Genomic DNA, 27,032 nt, shown 5'->3' with positions numbered 1-27,032 from the left:
AGGAGGAGGAGACTTGGAAGCCGGAGATCCGAGAGCGTCGCGCGCTGCCGGAGGAGCCCGGGGCGGGCTGAGGTCAAAGGGGGCCGAGGTCAGGCGAGGAGCCTCGAGGGCGGCTCCTGTTCAATAGGGTGGCGAGGAGGAGAGAGGAGCCTATTGTTGCCTTTGCTTAATTTGATTGGGGTCGTGGGATCTGCCTTGGTTCACCCCCTCCCCCCCGCCCCGCATGCCTTATAGATCTGTTTCCAAAAGTTGTTTTCAAGGTCCTAGATCTCATGGAGGTGGCAAGCCTGTGTCTGTGTGTCGCTTCAGGCTGCAGGTGGGGGACTTGTACGTGCTTATCTCACCCTTCCTCCTCGCTAAAGGCGGTTCTCGTCTCCCTCGTTTTACGCTCGTTTCACCTATGCAGGTGAGGCCGAGAGGGGGCGCGGGAGAGGGATTAGCCGAAGGTCACCCACTGAACTGCATAACTGAGCAGGGAGAAGCCCAGTGCTGCTATAGCACCATAGGAGCCAAATCTTAGGGGTCCCTTCGGCACCCCTTTCCCCCAATAAAATATTTTAGGGGCCTCTCAAAGTTAAGGGGAATTCCCACTCAAATGGGGTGTGTGCCATGTCATGTGATCGATTATGCGGGGCGGGGCTTACCTTCCTCTCCTCCCCCCCCTCAATATTTTATTCAAGTCCGCACCCCTGTATAGCACAGTCTGATGGAACTGGTACTCCGCACCAAACAAAATGTCCCTGCACATAGAAAACTAGCATGTCAGGATTCTGACCTTGCCTCCCACCCGCTCCCAGCATCACACGTTTTCTATTGTTGGAGGGAAACAACCCTCGCTTCACAGCCCAGACACACATTTCCCAGCTCAGGAAGAAATAAGTATTTACAGTAATAGGTGAGTTAATGTAGGGGCGAAACTAGGCTTTATTTCACCCGGGTCAAAGACCCAGTTTGGCAGAAAAAGAAAAACCCACATGCAGTTGTGTACGCACACAGAGAGAGACTGGGAATCTCAATGGCACCCCAGGGCAAAAAAAAACACACCAAAACCCTGGCTAGCTCCCCCCTTAGCTACCGCACTGGTTAATGTATTTCCCCTCCCCAGGCTTGTAATAGACACACACACAAAAAACAAAAACAAAAAACCCCTACCTCATATCATACATAAAAGAAGGTAATAAATTACGATCCAGAATTAAACCCAAGTTTGCTTAGGGCTGCTTGAAATGACAGCAAGGTGTGCACCAGTTTCTGGGGCAGCTCTATAAAGCCTGCCTGCCCAGGGGCTATCAGTGGCTACTAGCCTTTGGCCCCCACAATAAAACATGTGAGGGTGCCAGACCCCCACAAAGCTGATGGGCATTCCCATTCAAATGGGGTGTGTTGAGACTGTGTGTATGATGGCTATGTCCTGTCTCCACAGTTGGAGGCATCAGTGTTTCTGAATACCAAGTTGCTGGAAACCAGAAGAGGGGAAAGAGTGCTCTTGTGCTAAAAACTTACTTGTGAGTTTCCTTCAGGCATCTGGTTTGCCACGGTGAGAACAGGATGCTGGACTAGATGGGTCACTGGCTCTCCTGATGTTCTAATGCAGTCATCTGCCAGTTATCAGAGCTAAGAGGTATGTCAGTATCAGGAAATTCACCCTCCCATAAAGGTAAAGGTAAAGGGACCCCTGACCGTTAAGTCCAGTCACGAACGACTCTGGGGTTGCGGTGCTCATCTCGCTTTACAGGCCGAGGGAGCTGGAGTTTGTCTGCAGACAGCTTCCGGGTCCTGTGGCCAGCATGACTAAGCCGCTTCTGGCGAACCAGAGCAGCGCACGGAAACACCGTTTACCTTCTCGCCAGTGTGGTACTTATTTATCTACTTGCACTTGACGTGATTTCGAACTGCTAGGTGGGCAGGCACTGGGACCGAGCAACGGGAGCTCACCTCGTCGCGGGGATTCAAACCGCTTACCTTCTGATCGGCAAGCCCTAGGCTCTGTGGTTTAGACCACAGCGCCACCCGCGTCCCCATCCCCCCAATAATCAGGTATTTTGGAGTAAAGGAAAATATGACCTCTTCTTTGTGGGTATAAAGTATGTTGCCTGTCCTTGACTAATACTCAAATGTAAGCTGGTCCTCCTACAGGACTCGTTGGGGTATATTTTATTGTGACTCTTTTGAAAGCTCAAGGATGTTGGTTATTACACTTCAGAGCCACATACATTAAATAACATTCTAAACAAAGACCAATAAAACACATTTTTTAAAAAAAAACAACCAACCTCTATTCCATTCTAACAGACTAAAATAAATTGTAGACCCCTTCTTTCCAGCTCCTTGATTTCCCAGAAAGGAACATCTGGAAAACTGGCAACTTTACAAGGGGAGGAAGTTGAACCTTTATGTTTTCCTTACTAGTAAATATTTAGGTTCCTTTGCACAGGCCTCAAGGATAGAGAGTTGAGTGGATAAATTGCAGAAATATTTACATGCACTGAAAATTTGAGTTTCTTGGGGCAAATGAAGTAACTGGAAATGACTCATCTGTGACTGTGTCTCAGCTGTCTAGATTTAAATGTCACCCTCTGAACCTTTGGAACCCTTAATAAAAGGCCTGAAGAGGCTGCTGCTCATGCCAATTTTATTCAGATCTGCCGTACTGAATCATAGGCTCATAGTAGAGTTGGAAGGGACACCCACAGTCGTCTCAGGTGGATTGGAGGCAAATACATGCACCAGAGCAAGTGAGGGATGGGCCATCGCTGCTGAGCATGCCCAAAGGAGTGGAGTGAGCCGGCTCTGGGGCAGCTGTTCAGTGCTCTGCTGTGGATGCGCCTCGTGGTGTTGCTAGGCGAGGGGAAGAGCTGAAGAAGGGCGACCATAGAAGACAGAGGTTTAATGTCGCTCATGGAAGGAGTGGGTGGTCAAAAGGAAATGCTGCTCTGTGATCAGAGGTCAACTGCAGGCTGGATGAGGGCAAAAATGGCAGGCACTCTTAGGAATTGAGGGACGCGGGTGGCGCTGTGGGTTAAACCACAGAGCCTAGGACTTGCCTATCAGAAGGTTGGTGGTTTGAATCCCCACGACGGGGTGAGCTCCTGTTGCTCGGTCCCTGCTCCTGCCAACCTAGCAGTTCGAAAGCACGTCAACGTGCAAGTAGATAAATAGGTACCACTCCAGTGGGAAGGTAAACAGCATTTCCGTGCGCTGCTCTGGTTCGCCAGAAGTGGCTTAGTCATGCTGCTCACAGAAGCTGTACGCCGGCTCCCTTGGCCAATAAAGCGAGATGAGCGTCGCAACGCCAGAGTCGGTCACGACTGGACCTAATTGTCAGGGATACCTTTACCTTTACCTTTACCTTTACTCTTAGGAATAAGAGCCTCCAGTCCACTTGTAATCACCATTCCCAAAACCTGCAGATCACTTACAGTCGGCACCCAAATGACAATGCCAGCATTGGGAAAGAGCAGCATGCCTCTGAGCATGTGCAGAGTGCCCACCCTCCGCGCCCTGTGCCCCCTGCTTGCAGCTGAGCAGTGCCAACAACTTTTTCTCTAGAAAAAAAAGCACTGGAAATGACTATGTAACTGAGCCATTGAAACACTTGGGGGAGTGTCAACTTTTATCGCTGCAAAGCTACTCCTAACTTTCAATGATATGTACAGTGTTTTGGATTCAGAAAAGATTTGTGTTTTGGTTTAAAAAAATCACCAAGGGATATGGTAAATTATGTTGACAGAGTAAGAGCAGTCTCAGTTCTACAGTATGGCCTTTACATGGCCACAGGCCAAATATTTTGGAAAGTGTCTTTTGTTGAGCAGGAGAGCCCATGCTTTTCAGACAGAGTTAAGAGGATTTCAGGAAAGTCAGCTGAAACAAAATTTCCCATATTGGTTAGCAAGGACATAAATTGCATGCCAAGCCTTACTTTTTAAAAAATGAAACAAAACTTTATTATGAGCATCAGCTTTTGCTTATCTGCTGGAGCTGTGTAGGATTCAAGTTTTCTTGAAGATGAAAATTGAGATTTCCACATCCCCAAACAAGAATCTAGAAATAACACAAAGAAGGTCTGTTTAGGTTATGTGCAATCATTCTCATGTCTCATTGTGTACATTGTGTGCTGCATACTGATCTCAGGGGTCTCTCACAAGCGTAAAATGCTAATAGTAGAGTTTTCTGCTGTGAAGCACTCAGGAGCCCAGGGTAAGAGGGAACTCCAAAACCTCGTTCTGCAATGCTGCTTGGAAAACAGCCAGAGAAAGAGTGCGCGCCCATCAAATGTGAACGCAGAATGAAGTGAACAAATGTGGTTTTTTTCCTGAGCACCAGAATACACCCTTGAAAACAAGGCTGTGAACTTGAGGGTTGCTTTGTAGCACTGCGAGTGCCTTGGGAGTGAGTGTCTTTAGATGCAGCCATGGAGACACTGGGAAGCAGCCAAGGCTGTCATCCGAGGCGAATTGCTGGCAACTGCTGCCAGCAAGGGATAATTAACAATCAAAAGATCTTAAACTGTAACTTGAAAGAGCCTGTCAGGTGGTTGTAATGACTTGTTAAGTTAATCCAGCTACTCAAGGGACCGGCTGGTCACCCAGTCTCCAACAGTTCGAAAGACACCTGTGCCTCTTCAGAACTATGCTTTGCAGAGGATTATTCTGCAGAGGCACAGACAGGCCTTTCAAGAGAGCCACTGACTCGGAGGGAGCACCAGATTGGGTATCTGCAAATAATCATACTGCAGTTCATGAGAATGAGATCATGTGCGTGTGTAGCTGTAAAACAATTAACTCGGGGTTGTTTTTTTAAGCTGCAGTGGGTTGAGGGAAGCTGGAAAGGAAGCAAGCGATATTGTCTGGTGCAGTGATCATGAATGATCCTTTCCCAGTGATTTTTGACATGTTGGGTGGAACTTGTGAGCATTTCGATAGTGTCTCAGTTGTGACACTGCACCCTGATTTTATTTTATTTTTCAAAACAGAGGTTGAATCTAAGACATGGTGGGGATCAACTCTCAAGGCAAATTGTTTTGCTTTCGGCTCTGCCTAGGATGGCTTGCTCCTGAATGCACAGCATTCACACAGAGGATCCTGGAATGTCTGTGGCTCATGAAAGTGCAAACAGTGCTGCCTTTGAGTTGGGTCCAGCAGACACGTTTCAGATGCTAGCCCCTCCCTGTGAAATTTCCTATGCCATTGCACACTAACTGGGATTTCCCCTCTGTAAACATGCTGCTTGGCTGAAAGGGATAAATGCTTCTGGAGGTGTGCAGAATTGACCTTCCTTGGCTATGAAGCAACTCCACAGCAAGTGCCATGTAAAGAGGCTTTGGATATAGCGTATTTAGGGAAAGGAATAGTAGGAGAGGCATTCTGTTTCATTTCAGACTGAGGACGTGAGCAGGTATGCAAATAAACACAGCAAGCGCCGGCCATAAAAACACCATGGGTTAAAAATTTAAAAGAGGCAGAAAGAAGAGAAAGAAAAAGTAGGAAGGAACCAGGAACATAACCGGCTTCCCTCCCTGCTCCAAATGATCCTCTGCGGCAATCCTTTCTCTTACAGAAAAACACATTTAGGTGTATCATTTGCTTTCTGTTTGTAGCCACGTGACCGGAAAAAGAAAAACGAATCCCACCTTAGTAGTAATGAGATAGAAGTTTATTTTATTAGCTACAGCAGAGCCCTCCCTGGCCTTTAAAGAGGGGTATTTTTTGTGGTCTCTCTAGTCTGGGTGCTGTTTCAAAGTAATAGAGGCCCCACTGCTTACCATAGCAGCTGGGTAAAGAGGTTCGGTGAATATGGTGAGGAAACGGTAGATGAGGTTCATGGTGTTGGTGATGCCATAGAAAGTCAGGGAGCCAGCAGCATAGTTTAGTAAGACTCCAATTGTCTTATAGTAGCTGCCATGCACCACAGTCTGAATGTTGTTGTGCCAGACAGAGTACTTCAGTGAGTCCCACTCCAAGCACCATGAATTGCTATTCCTGCCAAGCAGGTACAACATGCAAGCTTTCTCAGTTCTATGCTTGTAACTGTAGGTGACTCCCAAACACAGCCATGCGTTTGAGATCTCAGCCTCCCAGTAATGGCAGCCCTCACATAGGCTGCGGGTGCACAAAAGCTGTGGCCAGTGGTTGAATCCTTGGCTGGGTTTTGAGTAGTTCTCCAACAAGATTCCCATGTTCAGCACCGAGTGGGTCTCCTTAAACAGGAAGAGTTCTTCGTTGGCAGTGCTGGCATCAAAATTCAGCAGACAGTAATCTGTTTCGTGGGAGGCAAAATGAGGGGTAAAATGTCAAAAGAAGCCACTCCAGGAAGGTGGGCAAGGGTGGGCAGACCAAGACTGAACATCTTCCAAAATCATAGAGTCACTGAGGCTAGAGGTGATCGGAATATAAACTTATTCCAGCCTGTTGCCCAAGGAAAGGACCTCCATGAATTCTCCCACATGTAGTCCCACCCATCAACAATCTGGAATTTTTTGTTTATCACATATGTTATGAGTCTTTCTCCAAGGAGCTCAGCGTAATAGCAGTAGAGCTTTGCTCCAAATGGTAATAAACTCACTGAGAAACTTCCATAATAGTGAGGGAATTTGAAACCAGGTTTTCCCCATGTCTAATGCTCTGTTCACTATACCCCACCAGCTCATTACAGTATTTATATGCACGACAAACAGAAAACAGTAGCAAGCAAAGTGATCCATGTCACAGGTACCTGTATCTGACTACTGATGGAAGATGTTAGTAAAGCTATCCAGGTGGAAATAAGAAAACAAGCCAGTCCACCAAAGTATGCAAAAGTGAAGCCTCACAGTTTCTGTATGGAAATTCCCTCCCATCCCCAAATTTCAGTATTAATTAAATCCTGAGGATGAAGCAGCCTTGGCTTCAGGACATACTTGTTTTGCCAACACCCCATGTCCAGCCACAACAATTTTTGAAGAAAGGAGAAAGCAAACAGACAATATGGTAGGAAGAAATTGTTTTACCCTGATGGACCACATTAATGTCCAATTTATTCTGTAGCGCTCTCTCTCTCTCTCTCTCTCTCTCTCTCTCTCTCTCTCTCTTTGTGTGTGTGTGTGTGTGTACACACACACACACACACACACACACACACATTTAAAGCATTTCTGAACCACTTAATATTTTGAAACTCTTAAGCCATTTACAAAAATACATCATAAAAACAATAAAACAGTACTGTATCATAAAAACAGAGATAAAACATAAAAATCAGTAGAACGGTATTTTAAAAAGATGCAATAACAGGGTCCCGTCTAATAGGTCAGGAATAGCCTGGGCAAAAAGATAATGCCCCTAAATGACACCTGACACAACCAATGGATGGTCCTTCACATTTGGCAGAGAGGAGGACATTCCTGAGCATGTAGGGACAATGGTGGAAAATGCCTGTTTCCAGGTAACCGTTCTGTGGTATTCTATAGGGTGTGGTTTTGAGAGTAAAATTCCCTCAGATTATCTAACTGTTCTTATAGGTCTTTCAGATAACCTGATCCCAAGTTGTTCAGGGCTTTATATGTTAGTAACAAGACCTTGAACATGGTCTGAGAACTGCTTGGCAGCCAGCCCTCCCACAGCTATTTTGTGTGGAAGAACAAACAGTGTTTGCTGGCAGCCTTCAGGAATTATTTCGTTTGAAATTTGCTTGGGGGACAGTTTAAAGTTGCTGCTTCTTGCATCCCTAGCCTTTTCAAAAAGACTAAATCATTCTTGCGGGGTTGGTAGAACTGTCAGATTTCACCTGGGATAGTGCTCCTCTTTACCAGAGGGAGAAATTTGGCTGTGCAGCTTCTCCCCTCATACTACTGCTATTCTGGAATCAGGATAGTGTGCTTGGATCCCCCCTGGCAAAGTACAAGCCACTAGAGCTTCACCTTCAGTCAGAGCAGGCCTTAGCATTAGCCAGAGTGGGACATCCCCTTCAGGCAGTGAGAGCTTGGATGGGTGTGGGAGCAGTGGCAGCAACACCCCGGCTGCTTCTCCTGAACCCATGTCATGTGTAATGCAGCCTAACCCTATGCCCCCTAAACTGCTCTGCTTTGCTCAGGAGCAGTGAAGGGTGCTGTGAGATTAACCTGCCCATCAGGGTGTGGAATGTGGGGAGGAGAAACATCTTGTCCTTTACCTCAGTTAACAAAATGTCCTGGGCCTTGGAAGCTGTTGGGTTGGTGGGTTCAGCAGCAGTGGCCGGCCAAGATGAGCCCTGGCTGAGGGTCCCAGGGGCTTGGAAGGGCCCACACTGGCTCAACCCAGGCACATTGCCATTTGCACCACTATATATTACTGTTTTAAGTTACCCAAACTGTAATATTCTGCCCATAGATATATGAAATGTATTGAGTTCATAGATCTGTAGTTTGGAAACGTCTATGGGTAGGAACTTTGGGCTGGGACATTGCAGTTTGGGTAGCTTAAGATGGTGGTGACCGTCATGGATGGGAGACAAGCTCATTTCCTGTTCAAAAATGCCACCACTCATCCACCACTAAAACATGTCCTGAGGCCCCCCGGCAGAGGGTGACAAGTGGTACTGTCACCAATGTGGCGGCAGCAGCAGAGAAAGCATACGGCAGGCACAATTGCCACAACCAGATCTGGGTCCTGCCCTGGTTGTGGTAGGTGTTGGGTGGGTGGGCCCATTGTCAGGGCTGAATCAAAGCCCCACAAAGTTTGACACCAAGCAAAGATGGAGGGCACAAGGAGAAGGGGACAGCAGAGGATGAGATGGTTGGATAGTGTTCTCAAAGCTACCAGCATGAGTTTGACCAAACTGCGGGAAGCAGTGGAAGACAGAAGTGCCTGGCGTGCTCTGGTCCATGGGGTCACGAAGAGTCGGACACGACTAAACGACTAAACAACAACAACATGGGTGCACTGTTAGCATACCAACCAGAAGATGCTAGAGGCCCCTCTATGGCTAGACTCCCATATACTGCCTGCAACATTACTAGGGTTCAATGAAGATTACAAGAGTCTGAGGTTTGCTATTCATACTCAGTGGCCGGAAGCCACACGCACCTCCAGCCTCAGCAAAGGACACTGTGCCTTTCACCTGCTTGCGGCAGTCACCTGATACTGTCGCTTTCTTGCTAGCTCTCAGTTAAAGGATGATAACTGCGGTTCTGCTCCCCTTGCTAACTAGGGCAACCAAAACACACAAAACTTTATGACGGGTGATTATTTTTACTGGCCAGTGTCCAGCTAGCAAGCACAGACTGGTATTTGGTTTAATGCAAGTCTTAACAGATTGGTGCTGACATTGACCTTTCCTCTTCAGCTAGGACTGGACTTTTTCAGAGACGGTGCCAGGGGATTCTGGGTCCAGCACTTTCTGCATGGCTCCTCAAAGCAGTGTTCTAATATTTTATGTAAGAAGTGGGAATTTGTATGGAGGATTTCTGCCTCCCATCTGCCATATGGGAATAGTAGTAGTAATAATAATAATAATAATAATAATAATAATAATAATAATAATATATGAAATGCTTAGAGAACTTAGCATCACTGGAGGGTTGGACTACTAGATGATCCTCAGGGTCCCTTGCAACTCTACAATTCTAAGATTTTAGGAAAAGTGCTGAATTCTAAGAATCTCTCATCTAGTTTCCAGAATTGGTCAGTCCTAGTGCAGATGACCAGAGACAGAAACAGGATGGGAGGTCAGAACAGGCGAAGTCCCGGCAGACTGGAGGAGGGCAAATGTTGTCCCTATTTTCAAAAAGGGGGAAAGAGAGGACCCAAATAATTACCGCCCAGTCAGTCTGACATCAATACCAGGTAAGATTCTGGAGCAGATCATTAAGCAAACAGTCTGTGAGCACCTAGAATGGAATGCTGTGATCACCAATAGTCAGCATGGATTTCTGAAAAATAAGTAATGTCAGACTAACCTGATCTCATTTTTTGACAGAATTACAAGCCTGGTAGATGAAGGGAACGCAGTGGATGTAGCCTACCTTGATTTCAGCAAGGCATTTGACAAGGTGCCCCATGATATTCTTGTAAAGAAGCTGGTAAAATGCGGTCTTGACTATGCTACCACTCAGTGGATTTGTAACTGGCTGACTGACTGAACCCAAAGGGTGCTCATCAATGGTTCCTCTTCATCCTGGAGAAGAGTGACTAGTGGGGTGCCACAGGGTTCTGTCTTGCGCCCGGTCTTATTCAACATCTTTATCAACGACTTGGATGATGGACTCAAGGGCATCCTGATCAAATTTTCAGATGACACCAAACTGGGAGGGGTGGCTAACACCCCAGAGGACAGGATCACACTTCAAAACGACCTTGACAGATTAGAGAACTGGGCCAAAACAAACAAGATGAATTTTAATAGGGAGAAATGTAAAGTATTGCACTTGGGCAAAAAAAATGAGAGGCACAAATACAAGATGGGTGACACCTGGCTTGAGACCAGTATATGTGAAAAGGATCTAGGAGTCTTGGTTGACTACCATATGTTAGGAGTGCTCTGATGGTGTTTCCTGCTTGGCAGGGGGTTGGACTTGATGGCCCTTGTGGTCTCTTCCAACTCTATGATTCTATGATTCTATTCTATGATTCTAGTTAGGGCAGGTAGAGGTCTCCTCTGATATTTTCTAACCTTGCAGAAAACATACTGGGAACCAAGCTGACTCCTCAAACTCTCCTCCAGACTTTTCCTGGAATCCAAGTGACCACAGCATACAACACATTGTCAGTATTTGGTAAATGATGCCTAGGCAATGATACCTGTGTCTCTCTGTATGTGAGTGAAGGTGGAGGGCAAAAAGGGAAGAGTTCTCTCCATCCATCCATTCCTCTCTCTCTCCGCCCGCCCCCCATTCTGTGTTTGTGCCTGTATATGGGAGGCAGCCATGAGACAAGCGGATGAGCCCTGACATTAATGGGCTTTTGCTACAGGTCTGCTGTAAATGTGGTTAACATGGAATATTACCCAATGCGAGAGTGTTTGAGGGAGAGTTTGTGTTGTGTTAGTTGAGTTGAGGAAATCCAGCCCTAGCATTAAGTAGCAAGAAAGAAGGGGTGGTGTTAGTTAATGGAGAAAGCTGGTCACTTCAGGAATTGGTATTTACTGTTTCCAGAGTGCATTTTAACCTTGCCGTATTCTGCTAAATTATTCCTTCTAGAATGCTGAACATCAATAAATGTCAGGGTTATAAATCGGTATTCAATAGACTGGGGCGCCGGATAAGATGTGGATTAACTCCTTGGACAAAAGAGGAAGATTATGATGAAGCAAACAGTGAGTAAGCATCTGGGCACACCCGTAAGCAACCACTTACTCCAAGTTTCTTTCCTCTGGAAGGACAAGAAATCCAAGACTTCTGCAACTTCCCAGAATAGAGATGAAGTGATAGGAATAGTCAAACCTGTCATGCTTTTGTTGTTAAAGACATGAAACAGAAAATCTTGCAGCAGCCCTGTGAAATAGTGTTCTCTGGATATCTTCTACAATTGCTTTGAAAAGATTTCAGTTCTTGAAGTGAAATGCCTGAATTTTTTTTTTTTTTTAAGTTCTCCAACTTGAAGTGTTTTGCAAATCTAAGAGCCAGGATTGTGCCAGTGACGAATCTCCACAAAGGAGGTCCTTCTGTTCAGATGCATGACTCCAGCCACAATGTGGTGTTTTATTTGTTCACCGACTTTCACCTCTGTCTTGTTATATGGTATGGTTTTGAGCTTGCATTCCGCTTTGCGAAATAATATGTGGTTTATAAATAAATGAACTGAATAAATAAGAAGACTTTGGCCTCTATCTTACATTGCTAATGTGGCTATTATATTTACCTTACAAATATGCAAAATCCAATTTAAGCTACTGCTGCTAGTACCAGGTCAGTCACAATGAACAAGTTAGGCCAATTGACTGAACTCATGATGAACACCTCCATCATTCTCTTAAAATGGCAATGGTGCCCGCCTGAGAGATGCTGGAACTGAGTTCTGGCAAGTTTTGACTGATAAAAAAAAAGCCCTGGCAGTGGCTGTCCCAGATGTACACCCCTGAGCTTAATCATGGCTTGTTTTCTCAAATGTGATGGAAGCTGGCTTGAGGGAAAACAACTCAAGTAACAGTATTTCTCAAGAAACCTCAGGATACAGATGGGTTGTGGCAAACGTCACAAGGACTCTGCTTCACATACCAGTGATAGGAGTACATTGGCACCAGATAAAATGGTACTGTGTGCACAGGCTAAATTTTAAAGCACTCCAGAGGAAAACAATGAGAAGACAAATGGAATTGCAACACCTACACTTTCTGAGACTCTTCCGATCCGTGGGAGCTGGTATCACTTCATAAGGCACCATTGTGATCCCTGAAAGACAAAAGGTCCTGGAGTTATGTGTGTGTGTGTGTGTGTGTGTGTGCGTGCGTGCGTGTGCATAGCCTGTGCAGGGTGCCACATAAACAGAAATTTGAGATCTTGCCCTCAGGGCTGTGGACTACACAGATTTTTGAGCTTATTTTTAACCTTCATGTAAGAGACTTATTTGATCTGCATTATCTTGCAAAATTCCCTGTTTTCGTCCTTCCAGAAACACAACCTTTCTAATCTACTTTAGCAAAACAACAACAGTTCTTTGGCACAGCAGACACTAACAAAAATATTGTTCCAACCAGCAGTTGTTAATCCAGCAGCATTTACGGGAATCATCCTAGACACAAGTATAATTGGCTGGGAAATTAAAGACCTGAATAACTTGATCCATACCAAAGGGATAGAGTCTTATAGGAGCTTCCTACATTCGAAGTTAGTGTGGTGTTTTGTTGCAAAACTCGCAGGGCATCAAGGAGAAGTGGCTTGCTGGATGGGGCAGAGCCTCTGTGCTAACTTCCCGGCAGGTGGATCATTGTTCGCACTACGCCCGCCCCACTCTCAGCCATCTTCTAAGTTGGCATCAATGACCCACCTGCTGTGAAGCTAGCTGAATGGCTGCGCCTCACCCAGTGAGGTGCTTCTGGCCACAAACTATACCCCCAAAAGGCAGAGCTAATAATTCCCCCATGTCTGCCATGTGGAAGACCAAGAGATCACCATGGGCTTGTGAGAACTGGAGGTGCTGCACCACAGCAAAAGAAAATGAGTCCTCTTTGGGGTCTCTCTCCTCATTCTTCTACAGCTGCCACATCTTGTCCATTAAAAGGTAACCAGAACACTGGGTTCTGCTCACCCAGTGTACAACTTCGACACTCTCAAATAGCCCAAAGCCTGGTCGGTCCCCTCCCCCCCAAATACCCCATGATGTGACAGAAGAAGAGCCTTGCTAATCTATCTATTCTAGCATTCTGTTTCTACAGTGACTAACCAGATGCTAATGGAAAGCCCACAAGCATGACATGAGCGAAACAGCTCTCTCTTGCTGCTGGTAACTTGCCCTCAGTGACTAATAGCCACTTAAAGCCTTATCTTCCATGAATTTGTCTAAACCTAATTTTGGCCACAGCACATGCAGAAGACACTGTTTAATTTGTGTTTGGTTCTATCCGGGTAAATATGCTTCTTAGTTTTGTTAGATTTAACAGAAAAATGTAATTTGTTTATTTTTAAAGGTCTTTAATGATCTATTTTTAAGGGTGCATTAAGCTATATAGTTTATTTTACAACTATATGCATCTGGATCTACACGGAGAGGAAGAGATTTCAATCCATTTCACTGCAATCCCTGGTTTAGAGTTTGCTTTTTGCATAACTTCGGCACATTGGATCAACATTTTCAGAAAGCTATCCTTCATGACTCCAAGCCCTCTCCTGGTCACACCACAACACAAACTCATTTGATTTGTAGGTATGTTAAAGGAGCAATGCATTTGACTTCAAGTCTTATATATGTGGCTGCATCATTCTGAAGGGTTTCTGAGTCTTAATGTAAAACAAAGGGACTGAGAGGCTGTGCATACACCAGGTTGTTAATGTGTACACAGATCCAGATTTTTCCAAGGATTGTGAATGAAATGACCATAATTTGTATTTTTGTGAGCATATGATTAATTTTAATTTTCATTCAGTTGTATTGTCTTTCTATATTACTGCATGCCATTGAAGCATATGTTCTTGCTTAAATGAAACAAAAATATTGTAAAATAAAAAAAACTACAGCACCGTGTGTTGAAGAATTATTTGAGCCTATGAATGCATCTTTCTAGCTGTAGCATTTTTGTGGAGCCAACTCACCTTTTTGAAGGGCTTTGTTGATGAAGCAGAGTCCGAACATGGACACTTGGGATTTCAAGTCACTCAGGGTCTGTTTAAGTGCTACGAAACTGGTGGGCTCCTCACACTTCAGTCCAATCAAAGCTTCTGTGCAACCCGACATTACTCTTATTTTTGGGAAGTCCTGTGGGAACAAATAGATTTTAACAAGAGATTGAAACTCACGGAAACATTTTTGGAAGAGAGAATTTTGATGTCCTCATCACAGAAATGGAACCATCTTGGTTTGCCTGCAGGCTTTCTGACTACATGTATAGAATCCAGGGCCAGCCCACCCATGAGGCAAGATGAAGAGACCACCTCAGGTGGCAGGATCCACAGGGGCAGCAGATCCCAGTGTAGATCTTCATTCACCCCTCTTGTTCCTGGTGTAGATCTTCACTCACCCTTTCTTCCCTGGCAGGGTGTGCGTGCGCCATTTTATGGTTTACCTCAGGCGCCAATATTTTTCAGGCTGGCCATGCAGTCATAGAGTTGGAAGGGACCTCAGAATTCATCCACTCCAGTCCTTTGCTCAATGCTGGATATGTACAGTGCAAAATACAAATCTGTTTAAGTGCCTCCAGTGAAGAAGAATCTACAACTTTCCCCCTCTGCCCAGAAGGGGCACCATCACAGCAAGGCATGACAGGAGACTATTTAATGTTTTGAATGCATCAGGTTTTTGAATTTCGTGGTGAAAATACCAGAGATATTTGAGAAAATTTTCTTTAAAAAACAACAACCCGTTAACAACCACCCCCCTTTTTAATTATCCAAGGGAACATGGATAATTGGTTATAACTATCAGGGCATGATGGCCTGAAGGCACATGGTACAGTAACTGTGTTCAAACGAAGCAGCTGCAAGTCTGAGCAGTGCATGCATGGGAGACCGAACTGATTCTGCCTTCACAACAGAAGAAAGGAAAGTTAGAAATGTTATAAGAGCTAGTGTAGCTTCATGGTTAGAGTGTTGGACCAAGACCTAAGGGACTAGGACTCAAAGCCCCACTCAGTCATGAAGCTCCCTGAGTGACTTTGGGCCAAGTCACTGTCCCTCAAGACCTAACCTACCTCACAGGGTTGTTGAGAGGATAAAATGGGAAGGGAGGTGTAGTGCTAAGATCTTTACCTTCAGTTCAAAGGATCGCACAAACACTCGCACATGACGAGGATATAATAATGCTACTGGAATATCACTGAATGCTTTATTGCTCTTTTGCTGTGGGCCAAATACGGCCTTATAGGCTAAATGCCACCTCTATGCAAACAGGCCCATTCCTCCCGCTACATTCCATTTGTGTCTTTGCAGTGTAGCTTAAATGGTACAGAGGTCATTTGCTCACATAACATGGTGTTCAGTTTAAGACTCTGTTTTATTATTTGCATTTCTCTAGCTGCTTAGAGAAACAGTTGATCAAACGAAAAATAAAGTTGCACTCTTTGGGCATGTTTTTAGCAAAAAGAGGAGTTTTTGTTGCTGTTCCTCACTGGAGATTTTAGAATCAAGGCAGGTGATCCTGTGAAAACATTTATGAGCGGCAGTGTATAAGGAGTTGGGAGTCTCTTGCTTCAGATGGGCAGCTGCTGCCCAATCCACTGGGGCTACATGACCTGCTGCTGGCATCAGGGGAGAATTTTGTAAACACATAACAAGTACAATCTAATAATAAGCAGGTGATGGAAGCTGGCACCAGCTCTAGCCTTGTGAAAATAAATGTCCTTTGCTTACTCTCTTGCTCTTGGTACTGGCACACTTCCCAGCAGAGTAAAGAGGAATATGTGGTAGAGGAATTTCACCCAGCACAGTATAATCCTTAACCGAGTCACCCTCTTTCTTTCATGCTAATAATGGGTGGGGCGGTAGCAACAATGGTAGGAAGCACTGACCATTCAAAGGACAAAAGAGGTCAGAAAGGGTTAAGAGATGCCTGAGAAGAATCAGGTTGCTCAGCATGTTGTCTGGGGATGATGGGAGTTGTAGTCTAAAATATCTGGTGGACACATGGTTGGGGAAGATTGCCTACTCTATTCTGCCTTGGAGAGACCACACCTGGGATACTGTGTCAAATTCTGGGCACCACAATTTAAAAAGGATATTGACAAAGCTAGAATACATGCAGAGGATAGCGACCAAGATGATCAAGGGTCTGGAAACCAAACCTTATGAGGAACAGTTAAGGAGCTGGGTATGTTTAGCCTGGAAATGAGAAGATGGAGAGGAGATATGAAAGCTATCCTCAAATATCTAAAGGGCTGTCACATGGAAGCAAGCTTTTTTTATCCTGCTCCAGAAGGTAGGACTCAAACCAATGGATTCAAGTCCACTAAACATCAGGAAGAACTTTCTGACAGTAAGAGCTGTTAAACTCCCTTGGGAGGTGGTAGACTCTCCTTCACTGAAGGTTGAATGGCCATCTGTCATTGATGCTTTAGATGAGATTCCTGCATTACAGGGGGTTGGACTAGACGGCCCTCGGGGTCCCAACTCTACAGCTCTATGATTCCCTGGTCTTGACTGTGCTCCAATTACAGTGTGGACTCTACCTGCAGAAACTGATGGTCACTTGGGTCTTCCATGAGACCTGTCAGCCAGTAATTCTGCTTCTGGAGATCAATCAGCTGCTCTTGACTGTGCTGAATGGAATTCCCCATTCCAACTAAGGCCGATCTTTCTTCTTCATCTATAAAGTCCATCACCTTGTTCTGCAGTCGCTTGAGCTCTTTCATCGCCTCGGCAAAGGCCCTATTCACTTCGTCTCGGGCCGTCTTCACTACTTTCTGAAAGGGAAAGGCAATGCCAAGCACATCACATTTTCACCTACCATTGTTTAAAGTATGGAAGTTGCTACCACAAGATGTAGCATTGACTTGGGCAGCTTTAAAAGTGGATTTGAGAAATCCATGCAAGATAAGGCTACTGGTGGCTGCTAGTCATGATGGCTATGTATTGCCGTGGTGCCTGTGAATCCTAGTGATATGTACTGACTTGAATAGGATCCAAAAGGCAGCAGTCTGATTGGTCCTAAAACAATAGGATTCAGAATGCAGCAGTCTGATTGATCCACAGGAGCCACCCAATCCAGCTCCAGGTGAAAGTGAATCCGCAACCTGATTGGCTTACAGGTGAATCCCAGAATTAGCCAATCACGTGGGGCCCATGGTGTAAATAATGTATATAAAGCAGACATTCTGGGGGAACTTCCATTCCTCCTCACCAGTATGAGCTGAATAAAGAGCATGAAATGCACTCTCGACTCGGAGTATATTTCACCTAGTGACTGGGGATTGCATGCGGGAGAGTCCTATTGTGCTCATGTCCTGCTTGTGGACTCCCCCTAGGCGTCTGTTTGGCCACTGTTGAATGTTGGATTAGGTGGGCCTTGGACCTGATTCACTAGGGCTCTCCTTATCTTCTTATGTGTTCATTTAATACTCCTTTGTGAAATTCTCAGGGTAGGTGCAGACACACATTTTTAAAGTGGCAAAGCTGCTATGGAACCATAAATAAATAAGGAGCAATTGGTTCTGCTGGTTTCTAGCAAAAGTACTGTGCGCACACTGCTAATTGGGTTCATGCTCCCAACTTTGTCTTCCTCCTGAGAGACCCTTTCAAGTTAAGAGAGTCCTGCTATCGATAAAAGAAAATAAGGCACCAAAGAAGCAGGTTAACTTGCTTGTTGTGCTTTCTTTTCTTTTGGAAGAGGATTGTCCACCTGAAATGTGGTGGTGAAGAGGGAGAGGAAACAAAGGGAATCAGCTTTCAGTCTGGAAGGCCTACGTGTGTAATTTGAGGAGAGGTAGTCAGAAGAAAGCAAAGCTCACCAACCACAGGAAACCCTATTCCTGTTTGCGCTGGGATGTCTGTATGTATTGCATTGTGGTCCCTTTCAGTGCTGTTTAGCTGCTTTATTTATCAAATAGTCCTTCACAATAAAAGCTGGACACATTTTCTAAAAAAGAAAAGAAGCAGCAACATGTCGCTTGTGGGACCGACAGCCTCAACCGCACAGCAGTTCCTTGAAGCAACCATGTTGTTAGGTCTTCAAACGATGCAGTTTGTGATCTAAGGCAAGTGTCCCCCAAAATACATTGTTTTGTACATCTGCAAGCCCTGAGCCTGCTGATAGCTCATTCCTATGCGTGAATGTTACCACTTTGGCTACATAAGAATTCATACTCAGATGATGAGTTTGCTATTAGTATATAGCGTATGACTCTCAGTCAGCCAGGAGAACAGAATGGGAGCCAAACATGACCTGGGGTGTTCCATGGAAAAGCAGAGAAAGTTAGCACTTGCTAGGTAAAACCTTGACCTTCAGAGCTAAAAAAGTGTCAACCACTTGACTTCAGTACAGTGGTACCTCGGGTTAAGACCTTAATTCGTTCCGGAGATCCATTGTTAACCTGAAACTGTTCTTCACCTGAAGTACCACTTTAGCTAATGGGGCCTCCCGCTGCCGCCGTGCGATTTCTGTTCTCATCCTGAAGCAAAGTTCTTAACCCAAGGTACTATTTCTGGGTTAGCCGAGTATGTAACCTGAAGCATCCGTAACCTGAAGCGTCTGTAACCCGAGGTACCACTGTACATGCAAATACATGCTCACATGAAGAATGGTACAATACTGAGTGGCAGTATGTGCCCCTAGATCTGTGTGATGTGCCATGGATTTGGTCCCTTCCCTCAGAAGCTTTTCTCACCGCAAGGTAGTTAACTCTGCCCCTGTGTTGCTGACTGTCCGCTGCCAACATCAAGACTTGGTTTTCCACGTTGGCCTGTACTCTCCTGACTTCGACCTGGGAAAGAAAGAATTAGAACATGGAAGCAGCAGCCTGGGGATGACGATTTCACATACACCTCTTTTAAAAGTGGAGCATAATCAGTGCTCAATTTTTAAAAAAATAAATAAATCAGATGTGTAGGATGTGTTTTGCAGTTTTATAGAATAGATCCTGTTTGGACTCACATTACAAAGGACTGGACTAGATGAACAGCCACTGGAATTAATCAGGAAGCCCATTTTTTATTCACAAACTGCTTTTTGATGCAAAATGACTTCAATGCAGCTTACAATTTAAAAAAATTAAAATTATGATATTAATACCTCATACAAAACCTAACAATATTCATTCATAAACTTTATTGCGCTAGCCAAAGGCCATGGCATCATTCACAGGGGGAACAAAAGGAAAAACAGCAATAACCATAAAAACAGTTTTTTAAAAAAACATGTAACACTACCGGTGCAATAAACCACGGTCAAGTCTCCTAGAGATTATTTGTTGCATGAGCTGGAATAGCAGGGAAATCTCAGGTAAAATATGCCAGTTTAAATGTCGGAATCCCCTTTGCAGTTGACACCTAACAATACGGAACAGCAGAACAATACACCATTAAAGCAGTGCCAAGAAGCCTTGACAATTCCATGCTAGTTGTCTGGTAAAATAAAATAAAAAAGCAACCATCGAACAAAACACCTGAAGTATGGGAAATAATGAAGCCTCCAAGGCGAGGGAGTTTCCATCGCAAACTGTATACCTCCAATGATTTTGGGACAACAGGGCTGGTTTAAGACTTAAGACTACCTGAGGCAAAGGATAAGATGATGTCCTCCAGAGAAGCTGACTGGATGGCAGTCAAATTTTACTTCAATAGTATGGATGGGATAGCATGACCCCCCACACCTGAGGGCAGCAGGGGTCCGGGACAAACTACATGGCACACAGAACTGTGCCTTCCGACAGAAGGGAATGGCCAGGAGGCTCAGGAGAAGGATCCACAGCCTCTAGTATCTGCTAGTCACCTCACTCTGCCCATGAATGGGGGTTAATCATGTGGGGCATGTAGAAAAGCCTCACCTAATTATCTGAATAGGCAGGGAGGTTCTTATCTCAGTTTTCTTTTTATGAAACTGGGTGTAACCGGATAGGGTGCTGTCCTCAGCTGAACCCTTTTGTTCAGCTTCTAACCAACTTTGTCCAAATTGCACAATCTCAAGGGTAAGCAAACTCAAAATAAAACAAGGCATAACAATCTTGGTGTCAGTATGAACTGGTTCACTGCTTTTGTTGCAATGGCAGGTTGATGGGCTCACTCATCTTCTGCTGATAGCGTGCTTGAAAAAAAATCACCCCTAATGTGACTATTTCTCCTTTTAGAAGAAATAAAGGATGTGAAAGAAAAGTACATACAAGTACAAGCCATATATCACAAATACAGACAGCATTTTAACCTCATAGCTAATATGTCTAATGTATAGTTCACCAGGTCTACATAGCTTCATACACACACACACACACACACACACACACACACACACACACCCCACTTGGGCTCATCATTTTATTATTTATTTATATTTAAAAGTAATATCCCACCCTATGTCATAGGGCACATTATAGCAAGCAACACATAACATGTCAGTAACATTAAAGCACATCATCTCTTTCGTTTTCCAAGTTATGAATAGGCAAAAAACAATAAAAACAGGATAAACCATCATTGTTATAGAAAAAAAGTATGTATTCTGAAAATTATTATATCTCCTCTAGTGCACAACAGTGTCAAACAGATATACAGTGATACTTTGTGTTAAGAGCTTAATTCATTCTGGAGGTCCGTTCTTAACCTGAAATGGTTCTTAACCTGAGGTACCACTTTAGCTAATGGGGCCTCCCGCTGCTGCCGCACCACGATTTCTGTTCTCATCCTGAAGCAAAGTTCTGAACCCGAGGTACTATTTCTGGGTTAGCGGAGTCTGTAACCTGAAGTGTCTGTAACCCAAGGTACCACTGTTAATCTCTCATTTTCCAACCCCCCCCAAAAAACCCCACACACAAACAAAAAACCCAACAGAGAGAGAAAGAAAGATAGGTGGGAACTAAGACTAAATTGATACTATCTGCATTTTTATCAGTCTCATTTTTTAGCTAATACTATCAGTTTCTGCTTCTCTCTATTTGTCCTATTTATCCTGGAGTTCTAAAAACTGAGAATTTACCCAAGTTTAAGCAAGCTTCTATACCTTTTCACATGACATATTCCAATTTTTGCCCTTGGGGGGAAGGGAAACAAAAGACTTTGGGAGGAAAGCAAGTTCTCCCTCCGAATTGTTAAGAGATTTTTTCCCCCTGGGCCATCCCATCTCTAGTGCCTGCCAATGGAAAGAACAGTGATGAAGAACAGAAATAAGAGAAATAGGGTAAAATGGGAGAGGGCTGTGCTACTGAAATCCCAATCTGACCCAGTGGGAAGTGACGCTGGCAACTGGGGGAGGGGAGGCAACCAAGAGGGGTGAAGGAAGCCACACGCATGATATCTGAAATATGTTGATAAGAATCATTTAGGAGAGGGGACTATAGTACTGACCTAGCACCAGTTGTCCTCTTCTGAAAGTTGCATTCCAGGAAAACTAACTGCTGACTTTAAAGGATGGCATGATACTCACTTCTTTCTTGCTCCTGTCGTCCTTCAGAGCGATGGCGTCATGATTCTTGTGCTCTTCCCGAACACAGATATGGCAGATGAATTTCCCTTCGATTCTGCAGAACAGCTCCAGCAGTCTGTGATGTTTCAAGCACATATTGGCCTTCAGGTCATTGAGAGGTTTTATCAGCTGATGGTTCCTGAAGGCGTTGTCTTCATAGTGGGAACGGATGTGGTTTTCGCACAAGGAAGCCATGCATTGCAGGCAGGACTTGACAGCCTTCATCTTCCGGGGGGAGCAGAAGTCACACAAAACCTCCCTCTGACCTGCCAGCTTCCTTGACCCTTGGGCTTCTTCCCTTGCGAACCTCGTGGCAATTTCTCCCAGGGTTGTGTTTTTGCGCAGTTGAGGCCTCGAACTGAAAGATTCACGACACTGAGGGCAGTAGGGGCAATCCCCGACCAGGGCTTGGTGGTCCCAGTAATCCTGCAAACAGTCCATGCAGAAGTTGTGTCCGCAGGCTGTGGTGACGGGGTCTCTGAACACCTCGAGGCATATCGGACACACAATGTTGTCCTCGAGGAAAAACAAGCTAGCTTTCTTCATAATAACACTTTCTTTTTGGGCTGAGACTCAGCTAGTGCTTGTAGTTGCACAAAACCCTAGGAAAAGTTGGTCTGCCACCTGTTTTTTTAATATAAAAAAACCCACAGTAGTTGAAACAAATGATTTTTAATTGACTGGTTAAACATGCATATTTGCATAGAGCTAAGAAAAGGTGGCGCTGTGGGTTAAAGCCTCAGCGCCTAGGACTTGCCGATCGAAAGGTCAGCGGTTCGAATCCCTGCGGCGGGGTGTGCTCCCGCTGCTTGGTCCCAGCGCCTGCCAACCTAGCAGTTCGAAAGCACCTCCGGGTGCAAGTAGATAAATAGGGACCGCTTACCAGCGGGAGGGTAAACGGCGTTTCCGTGTGCGGCTCTGGCTCTGGCTCTGGCTCTGGCCAGAGCAGCGATGTCACGCTGGCCACGTGACCCGGAAGTGTCTCCGGACAGCGCTGGCCCCTGGCCTCTTAAGTGAGATGGGCGCACAACCCCAGAGTCTGTCAAGACTGGCCCGTACGGGCAGGGGTACCTTTACCTTTACCTTTAAGAAAATAACATTTTAGAAGAAAAAAGTGTGTCTTTGAAGATATTGCAGAGTGCACTAAAAGTAAACAAAATGTTTAAATGTCTTGCCTAATTGACTGTGGGCAAAGTTTTAGTTGCTCAAACTTTTCTTTACTTAGTTATTACAACCAATTACCGGTAATTGGCGGTTGTAATCCCTGTTAAAAGACAATGGCTTCCTCATGTGGAGATGCAATAGGTAGTGTTCTTTGCAGATGGTTAAACCTGTTACCACTCTTCAATGGGCAAGACTGCATCATTCAGTCATACTCAGGAGAGAGCTAGTCTAAGAAGGAGGCAAGACTGGTACAGTGAATCCTGCAGGAACAGTAGACACAACTTTTGGATTTTGTGTTGTAGCACAAAAAAACCCCAGAAGTGTTGAATGGTCACTGTAAAATGTGAAGGTTCTTTATTGTTTCACAAGTTGTGTATGTCTTTAAGGGCCAGGGCCAGGGCAAATAACAAGACCCAGTCTTACAGCTGTGAAACATAGCAGGTGCTGCTAGGTTTTGTTAATTAAGTTGTGTCAGCATTTGGGCATAGTATATAAGGAGCAGCACCTAGCTCCCTCATTACCCTGGGGGGATGGGTTGGTGGTTGGGTCATGTTTGTTGTTGTTATCTTTAGTGTAAAATGAGTTTTTGTTTTGTTATTAAAACCTTGTTAAAGTTATTTTTGAGTTCCTTGTTATGCATGGTCTCCCCAGCAAGCTCTCTGCAGCAGTACTAAACTGCAAATCTGGGATAATCTGGGTTAAAACTATGTGGAAAGAACACTCTCCATACAGGAGTCTTGGATAGATTATTTCTGTTCCTTCCGTCCCTACCTTTGTGACCCTATAATTCTACAAACAGATGGATTTTTATCAGTGAAACTTATTTCCCACACTCACCTGTTCAGCTGTGATACAAAGTCAATTGTGGCACTCTGTAACATTAAGTACCATCTGGCAAAAATTAGCAACCCGTAGGTGCTAATAGCAACTGTTCTACCTACTAACAGATCCCTCAGCTAGCTCCAGTGGCTAAAGGTTTTACGTTGTTCTTTTCTTGGTCCAAAACAGCAACTCATATTGAGTTCCTGTCTGTTTACAGTCTTTCGTGGGGTCTGAATTTGCTATGTGACATCACAGTTCAAACTACAAGGGAGGGGGGAGCTAAGCACTCTGGTTATGATGTCATTGCACAAGCAGGTCCAAGGCAAACATTAAAAAGGCCACTCTTGAAAGCTCTTGCAAGGGGAGGAAGGCTATAGGCACCTCAGAGAACTGACATGAAGTGGGAAGACCACATTGAATGGAAACCAGGCACTTTGAGGCAATTCTTCCCTCTGCCCTCTTAATTTGGTCTAAATACTGGTCAGATATTTCCCAGAAACAGAAAAGTGTATTTTTTTAAAAAAAGTGAAGAAGAAGAAGAGTTTGGATTTGATATCCCGCCTTTCACTCCCTTTAAGGAGTCTCAAAGTGGCTATCAATCTCCTTTCCCTTCCTCTCCCACAACAAACACTCTGTGAGGTGAGTGGGGCTGAGAGACTTCAGAGAAGTGTGACTGGCCCAAGGTCACCCAGCAGCTGCATGTGGAGGAGCGGAGACGCGAACCCGGTTCCCCAGATTACGAGACTACCGCTCTTAACCACTACACCACACTGGCTGAAAGAAAACACACAATTTTTGATGAGATACACTTGGCTGTCTCTCAGGAAGACTGCATAACAATTTCAACATTTTGCATTGTGGCACCAGCACAATTTTATTAGCATCTTGTCCTCGAGTATATTATCTGTTTAATTAAAAAAAGGTAATCTGTTTAATTAAATCCAGTCAAAGGCAACTATGGGGTTGCGGTGCTCATCTCACTTTCAGGCCAAGGGGGCCGCGTTTGCTCACAGATAGCTTTCCGGGTCATGTGGCCAGCATGACTAAACTACTTCTGGTGCAATGGACACTGTGACGGAAACCAGAGCACACAGAAACACCATTAATCTTCCGTCCGCAGCAGTACCTATTTATCTACTTGCACTAGCATATTTTCAAACTGCTAGGTTGGCAGGAACTGGGACAGAACAACAGGAGCTAAACCCATCATGGGGGATTTGATTTGGGATGCAGGTGGAGCCGTGGTCTAAACCACTGAGCCTCGTAGCCTTGCCGTTCAGATCTGCTTAATTATTGTACAGTTGGGAACATTGTCTCCACAGGTGGCCAACTTTCCTGTGAGAACAACTGCTCAGGTGTAAGTACCCCAAAGGCCTACATTCTTAGCATCATGTGTTTGTTATACTAGTAAAGAAGTAAAATATGATCTCTATGAAAATACAGAAGCTTGACATGCTACTTTTTAGGCTTCAGAGAACTACAAATTACACTGAAACATAGGCTACAGGGTATAGGTTAATATTAACTGCATGGCTTTATCCTCCAAATGTACAGAAAAGGGCAACCAGTGTTATCAAGGGAATGGATAAATTCCTGTGAAAAAAAGTTACAGCATTTGTTTCCATTTTTGGGCCATTAGTATTCTTGCCACTGTTACTGCATATTGAAAAAGTTTACAGTCTTTTCTATTTATTTCGTTTCCCACTATTCCTAAAAGAAAAGCTTCCGGTTTTTTTTACAAATGTATATTTCAACATCTTTTTCAGTTCATTATATATCATCTCCCACAAACCTTTCACTTTCTTACATTCCCACCACGTGGTAAAATGTCCCTTCTTTTTCTTTACATTTCCAACACTTATTACGTTCACTAATTTAACATTTTCGCTAATTTAACCGGTGTAATATGCCATCTGTATACCATTTTCATACCATTTTCCTTTAATGCAGTACATGCTGTAAATTTTATATTTTCCTTCCATACTTTTACCCAATCATCAATTTGTATATTATATCCAAAGTCTCTGGCCCAATGTATCACGACCGACTTAACTTCCTTGTCCTTCGTATACCATTCCAACAGTATTTTATACATTTTTGACAAAATTTTATAATCATTGTTTATTATCTCTGTTTGAAATATTGAATCTTTTTCTACATATCCATTTTCTTTAAGATCCTTTTTAAACATTTCACTTACTTGAAGGAGTAAAAGAGGAACTACCGATGCTGGAAGATTGGAGAATGAAGCTGATGGACTATGCAGAATTGGATAAATTAACTGGGAAGATCAGATATTTACGGGACCATAAGTTCATTGAAGACTGGGGAAAATTTGTGGAGTATCTGAAAAGCATATGTGATGAGCAAACAACGCTTGTGGGGTTTCAAGAAGCTCTGTGAAAGTTTGAGGAGTATTGTAAAAAAGATAATAAGTTCGAGAGGGTATATTAAAAGGCAATATTAAATTTAGGAAATGCGAAACAAAAATTTAACTACGGATGATTGTCAGAGATGTTGAAGGAAGTCCAAAAGAGAAAATGTGTGATAAACTTGGATGTGGTGTTATATATATATTTGTATTGAAAATTAATAAAAAATATTTTTTTAAAAAAAGAAAAGTTACAGCATTTGGGGCTTTTCAGAGAAAAGGAAAATAAGCAGCAACATGGAAGTATAGTAGAATTGTAGTGTTAGAAATTATGCATGACATGGAGGAAGTGTATAAATATATATATTTCTCTTCTCCTGTCATAATTCTAAAACACATGGACATTCAATGAAGTTGAATGTTGGAAGATTCAGAAGAAAAATAAAGAGAGTAGTGTCCTTGTAACTTTCAAACTCCTTATTTTTTGAATGATCAGAGAAGTCACCTCACCTCATTCTTAGTATTTTAGCACCCTTAATTCTCAATGGGCTGAGATGCAGGTGTCCTTTGGACAACAATGAAAACATAAAAATGATATAAAATTGCACCTTCTGTTGTTAAAAATGAGGACCCCAACTTTTTTTTTATCTACAAGGTAGTATCTTAAACCCATGACAATAGATCTGCTTTCACCCTTACATTTCTGTCTTGTTTAAGTAGGCAGTGTGTGAACAGACATTAGGTGTCTTCTCTTTGATGACAGCATTTTCTGTTCTGCTGCAAGAGTTTGGGTAAAGTGTAAGAGCTAGTCAGCTTTCAGCAACAGAACCTTGACCACCAAAAGCTATTGCTTCCAGGTTAGAAGTTGTTGCAGTCTTTGTGACAGAGAAAACACATGTGAAAGACACTCCCAAGCTCTCTTTACTACAGGTAGAGTTGCAGGGCGTAAGAAAATAGCTCAGATGCTCAAG

At 44.0% G+C, this 27,032-nt stretch overlaps 1 protein-coding gene across 2 annotated transcripts; it reads right to left on the bottom strand.

Moving 5' to 3' along the window:
* Window positions 1-5,630: 5,630 nt before the first annotated feature.
* LOC307210208 (E3 ubiquitin/ISG15 ligase TRIM25-like) lies at window positions 5,631-23,917 on the bottom strand. 2 transcript variants are annotated; one of them, XM_079965770.1, is made up of 7 exons: window positions 23,700-23,917; window positions 21,666-22,321; window positions 18,919-19,014; window positions 16,765-16,998; window positions 14,198-14,360; window positions 12,278-12,340; window positions 5,631-6,255 (listed from the first exon to the last, which is right to left on the bottom strand). In XM_079965770.1, the coding sequence occupies exons 2-7, from the start codon at window positions 22,248-22,250 to the stop codon at window positions 5,717-5,719; spliced, it is 1,680 nt and encodes a 559-aa protein (XP_079821896.1). In that variant the 5' UTR covers window positions 22,251-22,321; window positions 23,700-23,917; the 3' UTR covers window positions 5,631-5,716. The 2 variants fall into 2 exon arrangements, with proteins under 2 accessions (XP_079821896.1, XP_079821895.1); XM_079965769.1 differs by having other exon boundaries at window positions 21,666-22,328; window positions 23,706-23,917.
* Between the last annotated feature and the right edge of the window lie 3,115 nt (window positions 23,918-27,032).

Source organism: Podarcis cretensis (assembly GCF_951804945.1).
Source record: "Podarcis cretensis genome assembly, chromosome: 2".
Lineage (NCBI taxonomy): Eukaryota > Metazoa > Chordata > Lepidosauria > Squamata > Lacertidae > Podarcis > Podarcis cretensis.
Note: the sequence above shows the minus strand (reverse complement) of the source record. Positions and strands in the feature narration are given on the sequence as shown.

What these genes read in the sequence shown, in the direction of transcription:
- LOC307210208 (XM_079965770.1), bottom strand. Translation starts at nt 22,250, where the DNA reads ATGAAGAAAGCTAGCTTGTTTTTCCTCGAGGACAACATTGTGTGTCCG. An exon ending in ACGACAGGAGCAAGAAAGAA is followed by an intron (nt 19,015 to 21,665) that starts GTGAGTATCATG and finishes TTTCTTTCCCAG; the next exon opens with GTCGAAGTCAGGAGAGTACA. An exon ending in GTGACCATCAGTTTCTGCAG is followed by an intron (nt 14,361 to 16,764) that starts GTAGAGTCCACA and finishes TTGTTCCCACAG; the next exon opens with GACTTCCCAAAAATAAGAGT.